We start from the raw sequence: 16149 nt of genomic DNA, 5'->3' as shown, positions 1-16149 counted from the left end.
ACTGCCCACAGCGCCAGGCAGCGGGGGGTGTGTGCGGGCAGCACGCGTCGTCTGCTGTCACACCGCTTGCGCAGCTTGAATCCCTGCCCTTCTGTAGGACTCGTTTTCTAGAGTACGGTTTCCTGGAAACACCTTAAATGTAGCTCTGTTCAAGCTTCTCAAAGGTGATTACCAAGCTTTTCCGCTCATTGGCCTCTTAAACTCTTGGAAACAGAGGTGAAGCTCATGCCTTAATAAATGGCATTTTGTAATTCATCTGAGGAGTTCAGCGTAGTCTGTGTTGGGTCCTTTTCTCGGGATAATGCTTAGTTTTGCAGAGGTCGAGTTGAGCGACTGAGGTGGTTTGCCAGTGTCAGCGTTGGGAATACTGTTTTTTTCCGATTCCAGCCTTAAGGAAATGCTTCTTTCACACTGTAGGTGGTATGTGTAAATGACACATAGAATTAGAACATTGAATTAAAGCACTTCATTAAAAACAGTCATTCTGTTTCAGCACAGATTTGATTTGGACATTTCCTGTGTATGAATATCTTCTCAACTGCATGCTCCATCTCCTGAAAATCAGACACACGCGTTCCCTTGTGTATTTTGAGTGGAAATAGAATCAAAGGTAACTTTGCATCTCTAATGCTATGCAGCATCACTACAGAATCACAGAGCTTAAAGGGGCTTGCTAAAGAACATCTAGTCCAATGCCCCAGCGCATGCAGCGTTAGTTACAGCAGGTTGCCCAGACCATGTCCACCTTGAAATCACTTGTTAAATAAAAGATCGAAAATTCCATCCTTACACAAATGGGTTTTCTATAAACTTAGTAATTTTAGATTTGCAGACAGGGACTTTTAAAATGTGTAGCTGCATATATTTGGGCTCTAATGATTTTAGTAATTTGGTCACTATTGTAATACAAAGAACCACCAAGACACTAAAGAGAGTTTAACTTACCAGTAGAAAGTTATGCTTCGGTCTCAATCTTTGCTAATTACCTGCTTTCCTTCAGAGATGGGTATTTTGGGGGTAGAAGGAGACTTTGATTTTTTGGTGTTTCACTCTTACTTCAGCTGAAAGAAAGGAGGAATTTTCTATCTTGACTTGTAATTTCAGCTCATGGGAAGCAAATTCTACTGCTGCTCACTTGTAGTTGGTAAAGGTCTTCCATTGTGCTTGTTAATTCTGTAGTTCCCAGACATAAAAGGAGGCTGGTGGAAAGGCACCAATTGTTTTGTCAGGAGATGTTACTATTCAAATTAATTTTCATGTCAAAGCCTCATTTAGGATGTGTGCTGGTTTTATTGTGAAAAAGAGTGAGGTCTGCAAGCTCTTTTGTATGGATTGGTTTAGAGTAGATTATCAGTAACAAGTGTTTCTGTTATTTTGTTCAAGCCTTACTTGCATCTGTGGAAGAACTCCTTCCTGCCTTAATAAGTTTGTAATTACCAAAAATCATGTATGCATATTACTTGATATGTAAAATTACTGGTGATGCTGATGTTCAGCACTGACTTCTTGGTAAGATCTTAGTGTCTTACATCGTGTGAAGAAATTATAAAACTGGATTTGGAAAGCGCTTCCTTGAAAGCAGTTTAAAGGGAATTAGTTATAAACCTCTTAAAAGTATTAAAGAGAGCTTTTATCCAAAAGACTTTTTTTTTTCCATTTTTTACTTTCTTTAAATGGTCAGTGGTGAAGTGCATTGTAGGTTATAGTTCTAACACCTACATGTTGAAAGCAATTGAGTTAGCTTTTACGTACAGACAAAGCAAATGCTTAACTGAAGGGGAAGAGAAGCCAAACACAGCTTTATTTTGCACTGTCTTTTACATGGGGATAAAAAGATGGTGGTGTTTAAATGTGTAGCATCTGGATATTGGCCAGTGGCCTGTGGGGAAAGTCTGTGGTGCTGAAATGCTTCTACACTTTTTCAAGAGTGCAGTGAGTATGTAATACAAACAAGTTGGTGTCTGTGCTTCAGGGATCCTTCTTTGCATCCTGGAATATTGTCTTAAATTACCAGTTCAGCTGCCTGTGCCAGGCTGTGGGCTGGAGTGACTGCACCTGGAGATACCTGTCTCTGTTGACGGTTATTCAAAGGGAATGATTCTGGCAGAATTGGCTGATGGGAGAGATATCTTCAAACAGACCTAGCATAAACTGGTAGGATTTGTCTGACCATCCTTAGTTTTCTAGGAAACTCGATTTGTGTAGATTTCTGTTTAATTGATTTAATTGTCTATTATTTCTGGGAATGAGTTTGTGTACTGTCTGACAAACAGAAAAGTTGAGACAGAAATGGCCTCTGTCTTGCGGTTTAATGCCTGCTACTTGTGTCAGCATTTGTGTGTGAAAAATCTTGTGCAACTCTGATGTTGCGCAATAAAAAATAGGGGTATGTTTATTAAGGCATTGAACAGTTCATGTATTCAAATTTTTGGAACAGCTTTGAGTTGTGAATCTTCCAGGGCTTGGGAGATATCAAATACAGAGTTGTAACTGCTTGATTTGGTTGGAGATCAGTTCTCTTGATCTTCTCTCATACAGCCCTCTCTCATTCACTTTTCTGAAATTTTGGAAATGCATGAAAAGAAACAACTACAGTTGTGCTCTGAGATCAGAGGTGTTTTGTGTATGTTTACAAAAGAACATTCGGCACAGTCCTACGTTTTGCCACGTAGACAAACCTTAGACGGCTCCACTTTGCGCCTGCCTTTCACTGTCCTGTGTTAACAGTGTGGCTGATCTTACAGGAGTGCCATGTAATAAAGCCTGTCTTTGGAAAGGCAGTAGACGATCCAATGCATTCCGGAGAGTGCGTTTCTAGCTTATGCCACTGTATTATGAAGTCATCCCTAATGACCATCTATCTTCTCTGTTTTTCATGGTGTGGTGGTTTTTTTTTTTTTTTTTTAATTTTCTAAGCCTTTCATTTGCATGCACCTTGCAGTGCCTGTGCTGGACCTCCAGAGAAGTTCAGATGGTTTTCTGATTTTCTCATGTGGATTATTAGTGTTAGAGTGGAATTAGACTGGAATAGTTAGTGGTTGGCAATTGAAAATAATAGCTTCCTGGAAGAATGGAACATCAATATCAAGTATCGTAATTGGTCATTCTAGTGTTTAATAGGCTATTCAAAGGTTTAACTAGACTTTGTATGAAAGTTATTCTAACTTTCTTCGTTTACTTTTTGGAATGGGCATATTCCCAGGGTAGTTCAGATGCCCATTGTTTTTTCTTCTCCACTTTCCCCTGTAGGATGGGATTATGTTTCCAATTCTCCACTGCTCCTGTCTCTTTATTTAATTTTCCTTTTAACTGTAACAACCAAAACTGTGCATTATTGTGTACTTCTTACCATGAAGAAACATTTTTTTGCTATAGGTATTTTTAGGAAGTTTAGTCTGTCTTGCCTACTTTGCACTCGTGTTTTGTTTTGCCTGGAAACTCTTTTGTGGGGTTTGCTTTCAGAGGTGTATGCTTCTACTTCAGGCCAATGCTTTCTGCATGAAGTGGAAAAGCAATGCTATACAAAATTAATTCCAGGAAAGATTACTTCTCCCGTGTTTCCCATTCTTTGTACCTTTTGTGCAACTCCTCTGTGCACAGGTGATCAAGAGTGATTCTATTCATGTTGGGCAGCATCTGCTATTATTGTTTACTCTTTTGCAAACATCTATCTTCTAAAATATTAAAACATATAACCAAACAACTAGCTTGCCTTATATTTTTATGACTTAGGAAGTACATTTGGTAAGGAGGGTGCATTGAATGTGAGGTCTGTTTTTAAAAGGTACTAGTAATGTGTTACATCTTTGTGTGTGGAAGAAGTATGACGTGAAACAGTGCTTGTAAAATGATCATCAGGAGTTTGTGGTAGCATTACAGCTCTTCATGTTTTCATGCTTAGAATCCAGCTAGTGAACCTCCTTATCCAGAGGTGAAATGGATTACTTTAAAAAAAAAAAAAAAAAGAAAACCAGGTTTAAATTGAAAGCGGGGAGGTTTAGATTAGATATCAAGAAGAAGTTCTTCCCGGAGAGGGTGGTGAGGCACTGGAACAGGTTGCCCAGAGAAGCTGTGGATGCCCCATCCCTGGAAGTGTTCAAGGCCAGGCTGGATGAGGCTTTGAGCAACCTGGTCCAGTGGAAGGTGTCCCTGCCCATGGCAGGGGGGTTGGAACTAGATGGTCTTTAAGGTCCCTTCCAACCCAAACCATTGTGAGTCTATGATATTAGGGACAGAATACAGCAAAACCTATTACAGAATACAGTGTTGTGGGAGAGAAGTATCTCAAAAAAGATGTCATTAATAATGATTCTAGTATCTTATCTATGATGGCAGTACCTTGATATGTGCATAAGGTAATGAGGAGCTTGGCATATGAGATCCAAGGAACACTGACTCAGAACAGTGTGTTTAGGAAGCAGTACTAAAAGGCGTACGGTTTGCCTATAAAAAGCTTGGATATGTACAGAGAACTTCCAAGGTGTACAGCAAGGTTATTGTTTCAGCAGTTGAGGTAGTGTGTATACACTATGATTACAATTTATTTTCTTAATATGTTAAGGAAGAATTAAAGGAAATGCAGAATGATTAGTTCAGTTATAGGAGTGTATTAGATAGCAGGACGACAAAAAACCCCAAATGATACCCATGTGCTTTGAGATTTGTATGGCAGAATGCAGGTGAACGACTTCTGATCATCTGGAGAACATCTTAGAGGTATTGAAACCACTTTAGCATTAACACCACATACATTGCATCAGTGTTTAAGAAATATATAAGGTATGAATATATAGGCAAGACTTTCCATTTCTGTGTAGTTAACATAGGCAGTTCTTTTTGTTTCAAACAAAAGCCCCATTTCTCTTCAGATCTTTCATACTCCAACTCTTCCTCCCTGTGCAAGTGAGGAAAATGTTGAGTCTAGTCTGAATTGCTTCTATGATCATACACTGTTTCAGAGTTTGTTACACTTCATCTGAGCCTGTACTCAATGAGTCAGAAAAAAGGGGAAGAATCCTGCCTTTGTGTACCTAGGTTCAGCTTGCAAATTTGTATAACATTGCAGCTCCTATTGATTTTCCATAGGATTTTGCTAAGGTGTATTTCACTTCTTGCAGTAGAAAACATGTTGGTGGGATAATTATTTTATGATTCTTGTGCATTTTTGGGAAGACTTGATTGAAGACAAGATAGAAGTTGAGTTTAGTGAAATGCGGCTGGAACCAAATAGTAAATTAAATCATTATTTACAGCCTGTTCTGTTAAGCTCCCCAAATTATCACATGTTTATGAAAAGACATCACAGTTCAAATAAAGAGGAGAGCATGGGATTTACAAGCATGTTTGATTGTTGCACAGCTACAACAATCTTTTTTTTCTTCTTTAGCTTCTCATCTGTCTTTTGTACCTGCCATTACAACTTCTTGCTTCTGTGAGTTCATGCATACTTTTTCTCATCTTGCTGATTTAGTCATGTTGGGCCTACGAGGGACACTCTCTCTGTAGGTGCTAAACTTCAAACAGGATGTCTGCATGTCTTTTACAACACTGTTAAGACTGCGGTACTGATTGAAAGCAAAGAACGAGATCACTAGCTTTTAAATAAAAGTAACAGTACACATACATGTGTATCTTTTTGTCCTGTTCAGTTATAGGTTTTCACTGTGATCCTTTAACCCAAACACCTTTTAGCTCTGCTACTACATTTTGCAGTAATTTTTATCCTTTTATCCTTACTTTTGGAGAAGTCCATCCTTGCTTTATCAATTTTTGCTTGTCTTAATTTTTCACTTGGTTAGATTTCTGGTTGGCTTTAATGTGATTCCTATGTCATCTGTTTCACGGCTACAGAGGTTGGGTGTATAGTCATTAATTGCTTTGATCTTTTACTTTATTTCCTGATACTAAAGAGGCTGTCTAAGTGGCCAAATAAACAGTTAATTCATGTCTTTTCTTCTTGGAAAAAACTGAGCCATTCTCCCAGGGTAGTTGAGATCCAATATTTGATAAGCTAAGCACAGCCCAAAGGAGGAGTAGATAACCATCTTGTCTGGAACACAACCATTTATCCATGTATTTTAATGGCATAAAATTAGCAGTCCTGTTTCAGACAATGTGCCTGTTCATCTCATGTCAAGTTAATTCTTATGTAACATGGCTTTGGGCCCAAATGAAACATTTAAATCATCTTTCTAGCTCTTAATCATGTGGCTATTATATATGTGCCTTGAAATATTTCTACTGTATTGTTCTAAATTCTGGGTGGCCTTACACTGTTTTTCTGTATTGCAAATGCTGTGTGCTTTCCAAAAATGTATTATTTTACCATTAAATTACTGGTTAATAAAGCAGGTGTAAACAAAATAGGATTAAAAAGCAGAACTGTTTTACAGCTCTAATAATATTTGCTTTAAAAAAAACCCTGGAAAATACATTATGTTATCACGAATTATACTTATCTTCTATATATTTTGGTCTAATGTGAGTCTGAAGTTGTAAGAATAATAGTTTAAGGGCAGTGTGTGTTGTTTGTGTTTTATAATCACTTGTAATGTAATTTCAAAGAGGGAATTTTATTGCGTATGTTCCCAACTGATTTAATGCATAGTGGTGTAACATTACCCACACACAAGAGGGCACACCAACTCCTCTGGAATATAATTACAGAAAACTGTCTCAGTTAGGGTAAATTAGTAGCTGCAAAGAAAGTAATAAAAGCACACCTTTTGTGTGATGTATGGTGCTATGCATCATTTTTAACATGTTTTGTATGAATATTTCATGTACATGCCAGAAAATTTAAGTAATCTTATCTTATGGTCCTTTTGGTTAGGTCAGGGAATATTGTCACATTCTGTGTCTGAAGATTGGCGTTGTTGTTTAAGCTGTTTTAAAGAAAAGTAGAAGTTAATTTAACACATCATAATTTCTTACCATAGTGTGTTGTAGTTAAGAGATTATAAATACAAGAGTGATGTAGTCTGACTGCTTCTAAACATGTAGATTTCTGGTTAACTTGACCCTGGACCACAAGAGTAGAGTTTTGTTTGTTCTTTTGTTATTTCAGCTGCATTCTAGACTTTCATTGAAAATGTAAAGAACATTGTTTCTTGGGAGTATACTTTGGTGTACTCATTCTTAGAATGATGTATTTCTGTCCTTATTTGTTATTTGCTGCTTACCTTTTCATTTAGTGTTTCAGTTCAACAACAAAAAAGCAGCTCTGCAGAATATAAGAATGACCTTTTTTTTTTTGTATTTGTAAAAAAGTTAGCTCTGTTCAGTGCAGTAAAATATGGAATGCAGTTTTATTTGCAAGACAGCCTAATGTCTTTTTGCTCGTCTTTTCTCTGTGCCCCTCTAAGAGGAGTGTGGCTGCATCTTCTGTACGTACCCCTTTAGGTACTGGCACATAGCCCATGATCTTCCTTAGCTGTCTCATTCCCAGACTGAGCAGAGCCAGTGCCATAAGCCTCTTCTACATTTGTGTGCTTCCTCCTCCAGCCATGTTAGTGTCTCTCTGCTAGGCCTATTCTGCCAATGAAATTGTAATTTCTCAATAGACTTCTTATAAACTTAGTTTCTTTCCAAAGGATTAATTTAAGTGAATTGTTAGGCAATACATTTATGCATATTTAGGGGAAAAAAACCATGCAGTAAAGGCTTGTCAAAAGTTAAAGTTGTCAAAATAATCCAATTGCTTTATCTTACTAAACAACTGAACTGTTGGATAATAAAGAAACAATAGAAGTTTTTGGGTTGCCTTCAGAAGGACTGTTGTGTCCTGTATTAACTTTAATTTGCCTTTGAATTTAATTTTTAATTTTGTTTTCTTTGTTTGTACTTTAAAAACCCACGAAACAAAACCATCTTCAGCATTCACCAGTGATTTAATTTTTAACTCCGACAGCATTTTATATTTATTTCAGCATACTTAAATGTAGTGGAGCCTGTCATGGGTTTTGCTGAACTTTTGCTAAATTTGGATGTTGTCTTATGCTGAGTTTAAGTCTATTCAATTTGAACTGCCTTCTAAAGGGCGATCATATTCTGTCCCCAGTAGCCTGTTCCTGCCTGTCCCCTGGAGTTGTCCTCTGCACTTGTGTAGATTCATGGGAGGGAAGGCTGTGCAGAAATTTGAGGGTGAAAGACACCCTGTGAAAGACACTCTTGTGGCATCACAGGCTAAGATTGGCTTAGTTTGGTTGTGAATACACACCCTCATATGTTTTATGCTTGCATTAGTCGAGTGATTGGATCAACCTAGAGAGGATACAAGCACTTGGTTCAGGATGTAAGTGATTTTTAAAAACGACTTGACATCTTTAAGTTGAAATTCAATAGCAGTAAGTACGAAGTATTAAAAAGAAATTCAGTGTGCCAATAATAATTGGGAAAAGCCCAGAGAATTGTTTTACGGTTATAGGAAGAACAGTTCAAGTTTAAATAGAGCAAACACTGAGATTTAAAGGCTGAGGTTACAAAGAAACACCACTTCTAGCTTTAGCAATGCAAGTATTTATTGTCTTTCTTGCCAGGGCTCTGCTGCCCATGTGGATCTGTTGAATGACCAGGATATGTAAATGGTCTTAATTTATGAACTATTTTGACTCAGAGCACAATTTAAACTTTATTTTAATAATCTGCCTTTTCTGAACTGGTGTGTTGAGTGACTGGAGAGGTGGAAGAGTGACCTCCGAGTGGGGCTTGGGGTTAGAAGGGGTGAGAAGCAAATGAGGGCCGGGTCTCTTTATCTGAAAACAAATGTTTACAGGGAAGAATATTTAATTAAATATTATGAAAAATGGATCATGCTAGCTGTTGAAACTGAACAATTTTACAAGGGCCTGTAGGGACAGGACAAGGGGTAATGGGTTTAAATTGAAAGTGGGGAGGTTTAGATTAGATATCAGGAAGAAATTCTTCCCGGAGAGGGTGGTGAGGCACTGGAACAGGTTGCCCAGAGAAGCTGTGGATGCCCCATCCCTGGAAGTGTTCAAGGCCAGGCTGGATGAGGCTTTGAGCAACCTGGTCTAGTGGAAGGTGGCCCTGCCCATGTCAGGGGGGGTGGAACTAGATGATCTCTGAGGTCCCTTCCAACCCAAACCATTGTATGATTCTGTGATTCTATGAATTCCCTTCTGCAGAGGCATTTAAAAAACCAGAGGATTGTTTCACTTACTTCTGTCTCATCTCAAGGGAAAGAACTAGATTCTTCCACTGAGGACTCTTCCAGACAATATAATTAATCTATCAGATGTATGAAGTATGTATGCAACAGTGGAGGCACAAAAAATAGAGCAAACAAACAGTCAAAAAATACATACTTCGAGTGTATTTTTAGTAAATCTAGAGTCTGGATGACATGGGTAAAAAAGACCAGATGTGGTAGAAAAGACAGTTTCTGAAATGACAGTTGGCTGAGAAAAATACATCTTGATGTGAATGAAGTGTAACCTGCCAATATTCTAGTTCACACATACAGGCCACATTTTAAATAGCTCTCTGAATTTATTTGAAAATTATTGCTTTTAATGAGTATTGGGTATGTATTTTGAGCAGTGCAAATATTTACAGTCAGGTTATGAACTTTCTAAATATTTTAGATGAAGCAAAATAGACAAGTCTGTGCAGTTATTTGGGGCAAATATGAACAGGAGTGGGCAAGGGCCGAGAGCCCCATGCCTTATCAGTACTGTGGAACCGTAGAGAGTGGTGTAGCAGGAGTGTTCTGCTAGTATCTAGCATTAGTTTCTACAGCTAAACGTTTCCATGTACAAAGCTCTGGTTTTATTCTCGATTTTTCTTTAAAATGTGATATAAAGGAACATACATGAATGTCTCGTTGCTTGCCTGTAAAGCAGAGGATGCTGTTGTAGTAAGTGTGTGCTAACCACTTACTCCTTCGCGAATTCATTGTGATAGCATCTAATGAAATGATCAAACCATTCCTCAAAAATACCTGATTTTCGACTTTCACAGCCTGAGATGGATATTTATATTCTCTGAAATTTCTGATGTGACATGTTTTAATGTTAAGAAGTGTCAGCAATTGAAAAAACTAATAGGGAGGTAGAAAACACCTCACTACCATTATAAAGTATTATGTGGCTGTTTCTTTACAGGACTATAGTCCTAGATGGAGTTGCAACTACACACTGTTTTTTAGGACTTTTGCATCTAAAATCGTAATTTGGATACAGTCTTAAGAGATGGTTTTATCATTGTTGTCTTATTTTGCTCTTTTATACAATTTTGTATTGTTGCAGGGAGTTAGGCTTCTGCTTTTCAACAAGTAGAAGAAAATGCACGGAGCTGTTAACAAGCCTTGCTAATGAATTATTATATACTCCCTAGCAAGGGGCTTTATCTCTGCAGTTCCACATTCATATTCCCAGTGGATTTTTTAATTTCTAGGAGAGATTTTCATTATCACAGTGATAAGGAAATCACGGCAATAATAAATGTAGTGTTCCTGCCTCCAGAAAATGGCAGTATATAGTGTAGATACAAAATCAGTGAGAGGACTTATGTAATAAATGATCAAAGCAATTACACTAATTACAGTTTCTTTCCAGTTTGTCTTAAATGTGGTAGTTTTCTGTGTGCTATGAATATTACTGCTGGCAGAAAGGTACTGAATTGTGCTTTAGCAAAACCTTAGTGGATGAGTTCCTAAGTTAAGAACTGTCCAGTGCAAGAATATTGGTGGGCAGCTTCTTTACAGTATAATTAACAGACAATTAACAGCATGTGCAGCATCTCTGATGTTTTATTTAGAGTTCCAGGGTTGGACTTTGAGGTCCATTTACTGCTTTTTAGCATTAAGATTTGTGCACTTATTTATAGTCTAGAAATAAATATGACTGACTCAGTTGCTGGAATTGAAATTACCAAAAATAGTTTTACCTCTAAAATTGTATTTTTTGAAATAGCTTTTTGTTCTTACAGTATGTTTCTGATATTTCTTAATCTGTAAAACTGTACAGTACTACAAAAGTGCCTAAACCAAATGTTGCTGATGTGCATGACCATGCAACACTGGAGAAGAGGGAAATTAAGTCATTTCATTAATAATTTCGGTTCTGTGAACAATAGATTTTTGGCACGTTATTGAGTGAGCAGTAACTCTTTGGAGGCTCCAGACATAGACCCAATAGTATAGAAATTATATATTTTTAAAACCTCAGGCTTTTTGTTTCTGCACAGTTTTTTCCTCCTTTGAATTCAGTGTATGTGTCTTGGCAGTTGGATATGGAAAACCCGGTGGTGAAGCTGTTAGCAAGTGTGTTTGTTTTAGCTAGAGGGAGGCACACTGTGAAGTATCAGAACTTAACATCGTGTAGACAGAAATTCACGCTCAGGATGTGTATCCCAAGACTGACAGAGAAGTTCAGGGTCATGTATTTCCTTGGGCTTCTTCATTGTTCTTTTTTAACATAATTTTCCATCTGTTGTAGCACATTATACCATCTGAAGGCTTTATATTTAGAAACTCTGCAGGTGATTAGTGGAGTTTGCTGTAACCTCTTAATGTAACTCCTAAGTTTAAAGAGCTAAAATTGGTGAAATTATTACAAAATTAATGTTTAAATCAAAAGCATGCATGATTACCCTGTCTTAAAACTGTAGTGCATAAATTCAGTTTTCTTTACTGCTTAAGGGACCTCTAGATAGGACTACCTCAAATTACTTGGGACACCACCTACTTGATAGGACCTAACTTCCAGTGTGAGGCTTTAGCAGAGAAGTAAAATTATCATTTGTAACAGAAGCATGCTTTGCACAGAAGACAGAGCTTTTTGCTAATTAAATACCAATACAAAATTTTCAAAATACAGTACAAAAATACAGAGATACTTCTATGAGTGAGTCCCTACCACTGTCAGAATAAAATAGCGTATCAGCTTTGTTGCACAGTTTCAATGTTCGGTAGACTCCTTAAAAGTAATTCTTTCATTAAAAATTCTTCAGAGGTTCATAAGTTGAGAGACCTGAAAACAGCCATTTACATTCACTTTCTAGTGCTTAGAGATAGGCTACCTACAGTTTTTGAAAGCTGAGATATCTAAAGTCAAGGTGATTTGAGATAGGATTAAGCACAGTGTTACATCAGAATCAAAATTCAGTGTCACTGTATGCAGTAATAGTTGTTACTTGTCTACAAGGGTGTTCCTCTTGACTGCTGGCTGTTTGTAAACATGATCAGATGTGTCATCTCCACTGAAAACAGAAGTGTTGATCTGAAACTTTCAGCTGTAGAAAATGAATGTCTGCTCTGCATGTTTTTTAACCTCGTTGGCCTTTGTTTTCAATTGTCTCTCAAATCTCATGGATTTCATGTTTTGATATTAATAGTTTTAAAGAGGGTTTATATTTATAGATTTTTTTTTTAATGTGCTTTAATTAATTGTGAGTATTTTTAATTCAGGTTGAGTTTACTTGTATGGCACTGTTTGTCAGCTTTTAATCTGCCCTGTTAATTAATGTTAAATAAACCTGACAGTCCTCTAAATACAAAATAGATGTGGTTTTGTAGGCATTGGACTGCAGCTTCACTATGATGATATTAGGGCCCAATATGCATTTTGGGGTACTTAATTCTTCACCTTGTTTGGTTTTTTTTTTTTTTAAAGTCAGACTGGGAAAATACAGATCAGCATTGCACGTGTTTCTGCAAAGAGAAGTTATCTTTGGAAAGCCACAATGAAATCACTAGGACTCTATGGGAGCTCATGAATCCATTTTCGGATCCTTATAGAAGGTTGAATTCTGAAAGTACACAGATGTACACATCAGTTAAGGCAGTGCAAGATGCAGGGTGTGTTCTTGCAAATATGTGAAGTTTGCAAGTACTCGAAATAGGAAACGGCTGTGATGACCATGATGATGATTAAGTTTAGAGAATAACTTTGGGAAATCTCTCAGATGGAGAATACGGAGGTATATACTGGAACCAGTTCAAAGGATGCAATGAGTGTCTCTTGCAGGCAGTCTTCAAATTACCCTAAATTTACTGGGATATTTCAGTTAAAGACAGCCTTCTGAAGTGAGCTTGGTGCCCTGGTATGTGTGCAAAAGTGCAGAAAGATTAATGTAAAAGTGAAAGAAAAGGTCTTCTGAGCTTGTTTTCAAAGACGTCCCTATAAGAGCTGTGCTTTGTGTGAAGCTGGTTCAGGGAACAGTACAGATAATTTCTTGGCCTGAGACTGATGCTAGCCTGATAGCATGCCCTGGATTCCTACAGCAGAATTAGTACCTCTTGGAGGAGTCTGGGTTCTCCTCTGTGCTGGCTTTGAGAATTCAACAAAACCTGACTTTGGACACTGGAGTCTATCATGAGGTTGTGAAACTGTGAACAGTGTCACAAGAAGTATCTGTTCACTTAAGGCACTTAAAAACAGGCTTGGCTGCCTGTCATGAAAGTGTCACTGAAGTGGCAGGGAGAGAACGGCACGTATTAACAGTTGCTTCTTCCTCCAATTTGTATTGCTAGTCTATAAAGTAGACAAAAAGGGCTTAAGTGAGCTAAAAGTGTGTAACTTTTTCTCAGCGGTCATAGCAAAAAAGGGAATGCATCACACAAACTTGTGATGAACCTCTGCCTGCTGTTGCAAAAAATATTGACACATTTTAATATTTTCCTGCTTTTTAAAGTATTTTCCAGGGAGAAGACCTTTTGTTTTCTGCAAGATGCTATTATCCCAAGTGTTAATGGATTTCCAGCTATTAAGATGTAATCATATACCTTAAGTATTTAGCTGTAAATTTGAAAAATCTTCATGAGCAGACTCAAAGGAATACTTGGAATGCACTCATAGTAAATTGGCTCATTTTCTTGTAATTTACTATAAGTGCTGATCTGAGAGCATTTGTAATGTGGAAAGTATATTAATCCATGGAGATGCATTGTATATGTGAAATTATTACTTTAAAACTTCAAGACACATGAGGTGATTTAGGTTTACTTGGGTTACTTAGAATCACAGTAGAAAAATTGTCACTGTCTTTTGAGGTAATGCATTCAAAGTTAAGGTAGCAAGCTTAAAAACATACAGTGCAGTAATAAATTAAATTAGAGGTTGTATAACCGTCTATATTTTCTCAAAGATTATTTTGGGTGAAGAGTCAACAGGAGGCCTACAATAAAATTTGTTTATTTCAGTTTATAGAAGCTATCTAGAAATGTTTTCAAGAACAGTGGTTCTGGAAAGCAAAACATGAAGCAAAGAGCTTGGTGCAATTCTGTGGAGACACAATCACCCTTTGTCTGTATTGTTTTTAATAAAGGCAACTGAACTTTAAACAACTTCTAGTGCATTTCAGAAACAGTTGTGAAATGGTTATCTGATTTCTTTTTTTTTTTTTAATAGAATGTGAGAAGTGGAGGACCTGCAATTAATTTCAATACTGTAATATTAATCAAAATAATTTTTGGCACTGGGAAGCTGAATATCCTTGCTCTTTATGGAGACATCATATGGAAGATATGTCTAAGGCTTTGTAAAACTGTTGCCCAGTAGACTGCAACATGGAGACGCAGCTAGACCCCACGAAGGATGACTTGCCCTTAATGGCCAACACTAACTACATGCTTGTAAAGCACTATGTATTGGACTTGGATGTGGATTTTGAAAGTAAAATTATTGAAGGCATCATAGTTTTATTCTTTGAGGCTGGGAGCCAGTACAGGAAGACCAGCAGTGCTGGCAAAGAAGGCTGCCAGTCCCTGTTTGATGAAACCTGTGCAGTGAGGGCATCTGAACCCTGCCACATTCCTGTGACAAATGTGAGTGCCTGTTCATCTGAAACGGGATATAATGATTCTGCTGTCTGTGGTAAAGGTGAAGAAGATGCTTCTGATAAAAATGGTAACCATAGCAACGGGGACCAGGCTTCTGGGATTTCTAGTTCAAAGGAATGCTATGACATAGAGAATCATGGGAGCAAGGATTTTTTGTTGGTGTTGGACTGCTGTGATTTGTCCGTGCTAAAGGTTGAGGAGGTAGATGTTGCTGCTGTTTCAGCCATTGAAAAATTCACAAGGTCTGCCAAGCTAACTGGTGTTTCAAAGGAGCTGGAAAATCTCAGGAACCAGATTGTACATGAACTTGTGGCTCTACCTGCAGATCGCTGGAAGGAACAGCTACACTATTTTACCTGCTGCAGCCAGGCGCCTGGCTGTGGAGAGCTTCTGTTCACTACTGGCACTTGGAGCTTGGAGATAAGGAAATCAGGAATTCAGACTCCAACAGACTTTCCTCATGCAATAAGAATATGGTACAAAACCAAACCCAAGGGAAGATCTGTTACGTGGACTACAGACCAGAGCGGCAGGTATGTAACTCCTAGCTGAAAGCTTTGCCCACGCTAATTTGAAACGTGGCTGCAAGAATGTAGAATCGTGTAATGCTGAGTAACTGCGAGGATGATGACCATTCTATTCTGTTCTAATTTCATCCTTGGTTTGAATCCTGCTGCTGTCCTGTAGAAGAACAGACAACAAACTTTCTGCTCAAGAAAACCCAATGGACTCGCAGACCTCATGCCTTTCTAAGGGATTGCATTTGCTCATCCTGAGTGGTAGTAAATAACTGTTGTATGTTGGAATAAATGCGTGCAGGGAATAGGGAATTATCACTCAGGGGAAGAAAAGGTATGCGTGATGGGTTATTTTCACTTTAATGCTTTGTGTTCTTTTTTCTTCCTGGCTTACACAACTGATCATACAGCATAAAGATCAGTATACATAATATTTAATAGAATTGCTTCACAGCTGGTCTTTTATCAATATTGTAATAAGTTTAGAGATGCGGTCTTTTCCTGTTTAGCCTCTCATAATCAACTTTTAAAATCTCCTGCATCTATTATGTAAAGTGCATTGATGACAGCAAATGAACTGCAAACTGAAACTGCAAGAATTGGCATTTTATCTAGCATTTGTGGCAGCACACAGTGCTGTACAGAAATCTTCAAGATAAACTCTTAACAGGAGAGAAAGTACTATCCACTCTTGACTTGTACTGCTGTTGAGGTTTAATCCCAGCCAGCAGCTAAGGACCACCCAGCCGCCTGCTCACTCCTCCCTCCGGGTGGTATATGGAGGAGAAAATATCAGTAAAGGCTCGTGGGTTGAGGCAAGGACAGGGA

The 16149-nt window shown here is 37.9% G+C and overlaps 1 protein-coding gene across 1 annotated transcript; it reads left to right on the top strand.

The window, feature by feature from the left end:
* The first annotated feature begins 14530 nt into the window (after positions 1-14530).
* On the top strand, positions 14531-15355 carry LOC104515519 (chromosome unknown open reading frame, human C9orf3). Its single transcript, XM_010159523.1, has one exon. It carries the CDS (start codon positions 14531-14533, stop codon positions 15353-15355), a length of 825 nt encoding a protein of 274 aa, XP_010157825.1.
* Positions 15356-16149: the final 794 nt, after the last annotated feature.

This window comes from Eurypyga helias, unplaced genomic scaffold, assembly GCF_000690775.1.
Source record: "Eurypyga helias isolate BGI_N326 unplaced genomic scaffold, ASM69077v1 Scaffold51489, whole genome shotgun sequence".
NCBI classification, from domain to species: domain Eukaryota; kingdom Metazoa; phylum Chordata; class Aves; order Eurypygiformes; family Eurypygidae; genus Eurypyga; species Eurypyga helias.
The sequence above is the reverse complement of the archived record's forward strand: the minus strand, read 5'-3'. Positions and strand labels throughout refer to the sequence as shown.

Bases quoted from the DNA above. Each gene is read 5' to 3' on its own strand.
- LOC104515519 (XM_010159523.1), top strand. From the start codon at position 14,531: ATGGAGACGCAGCTAGACCCCACGAAGGATGACTTGCCCTTAATGGCC.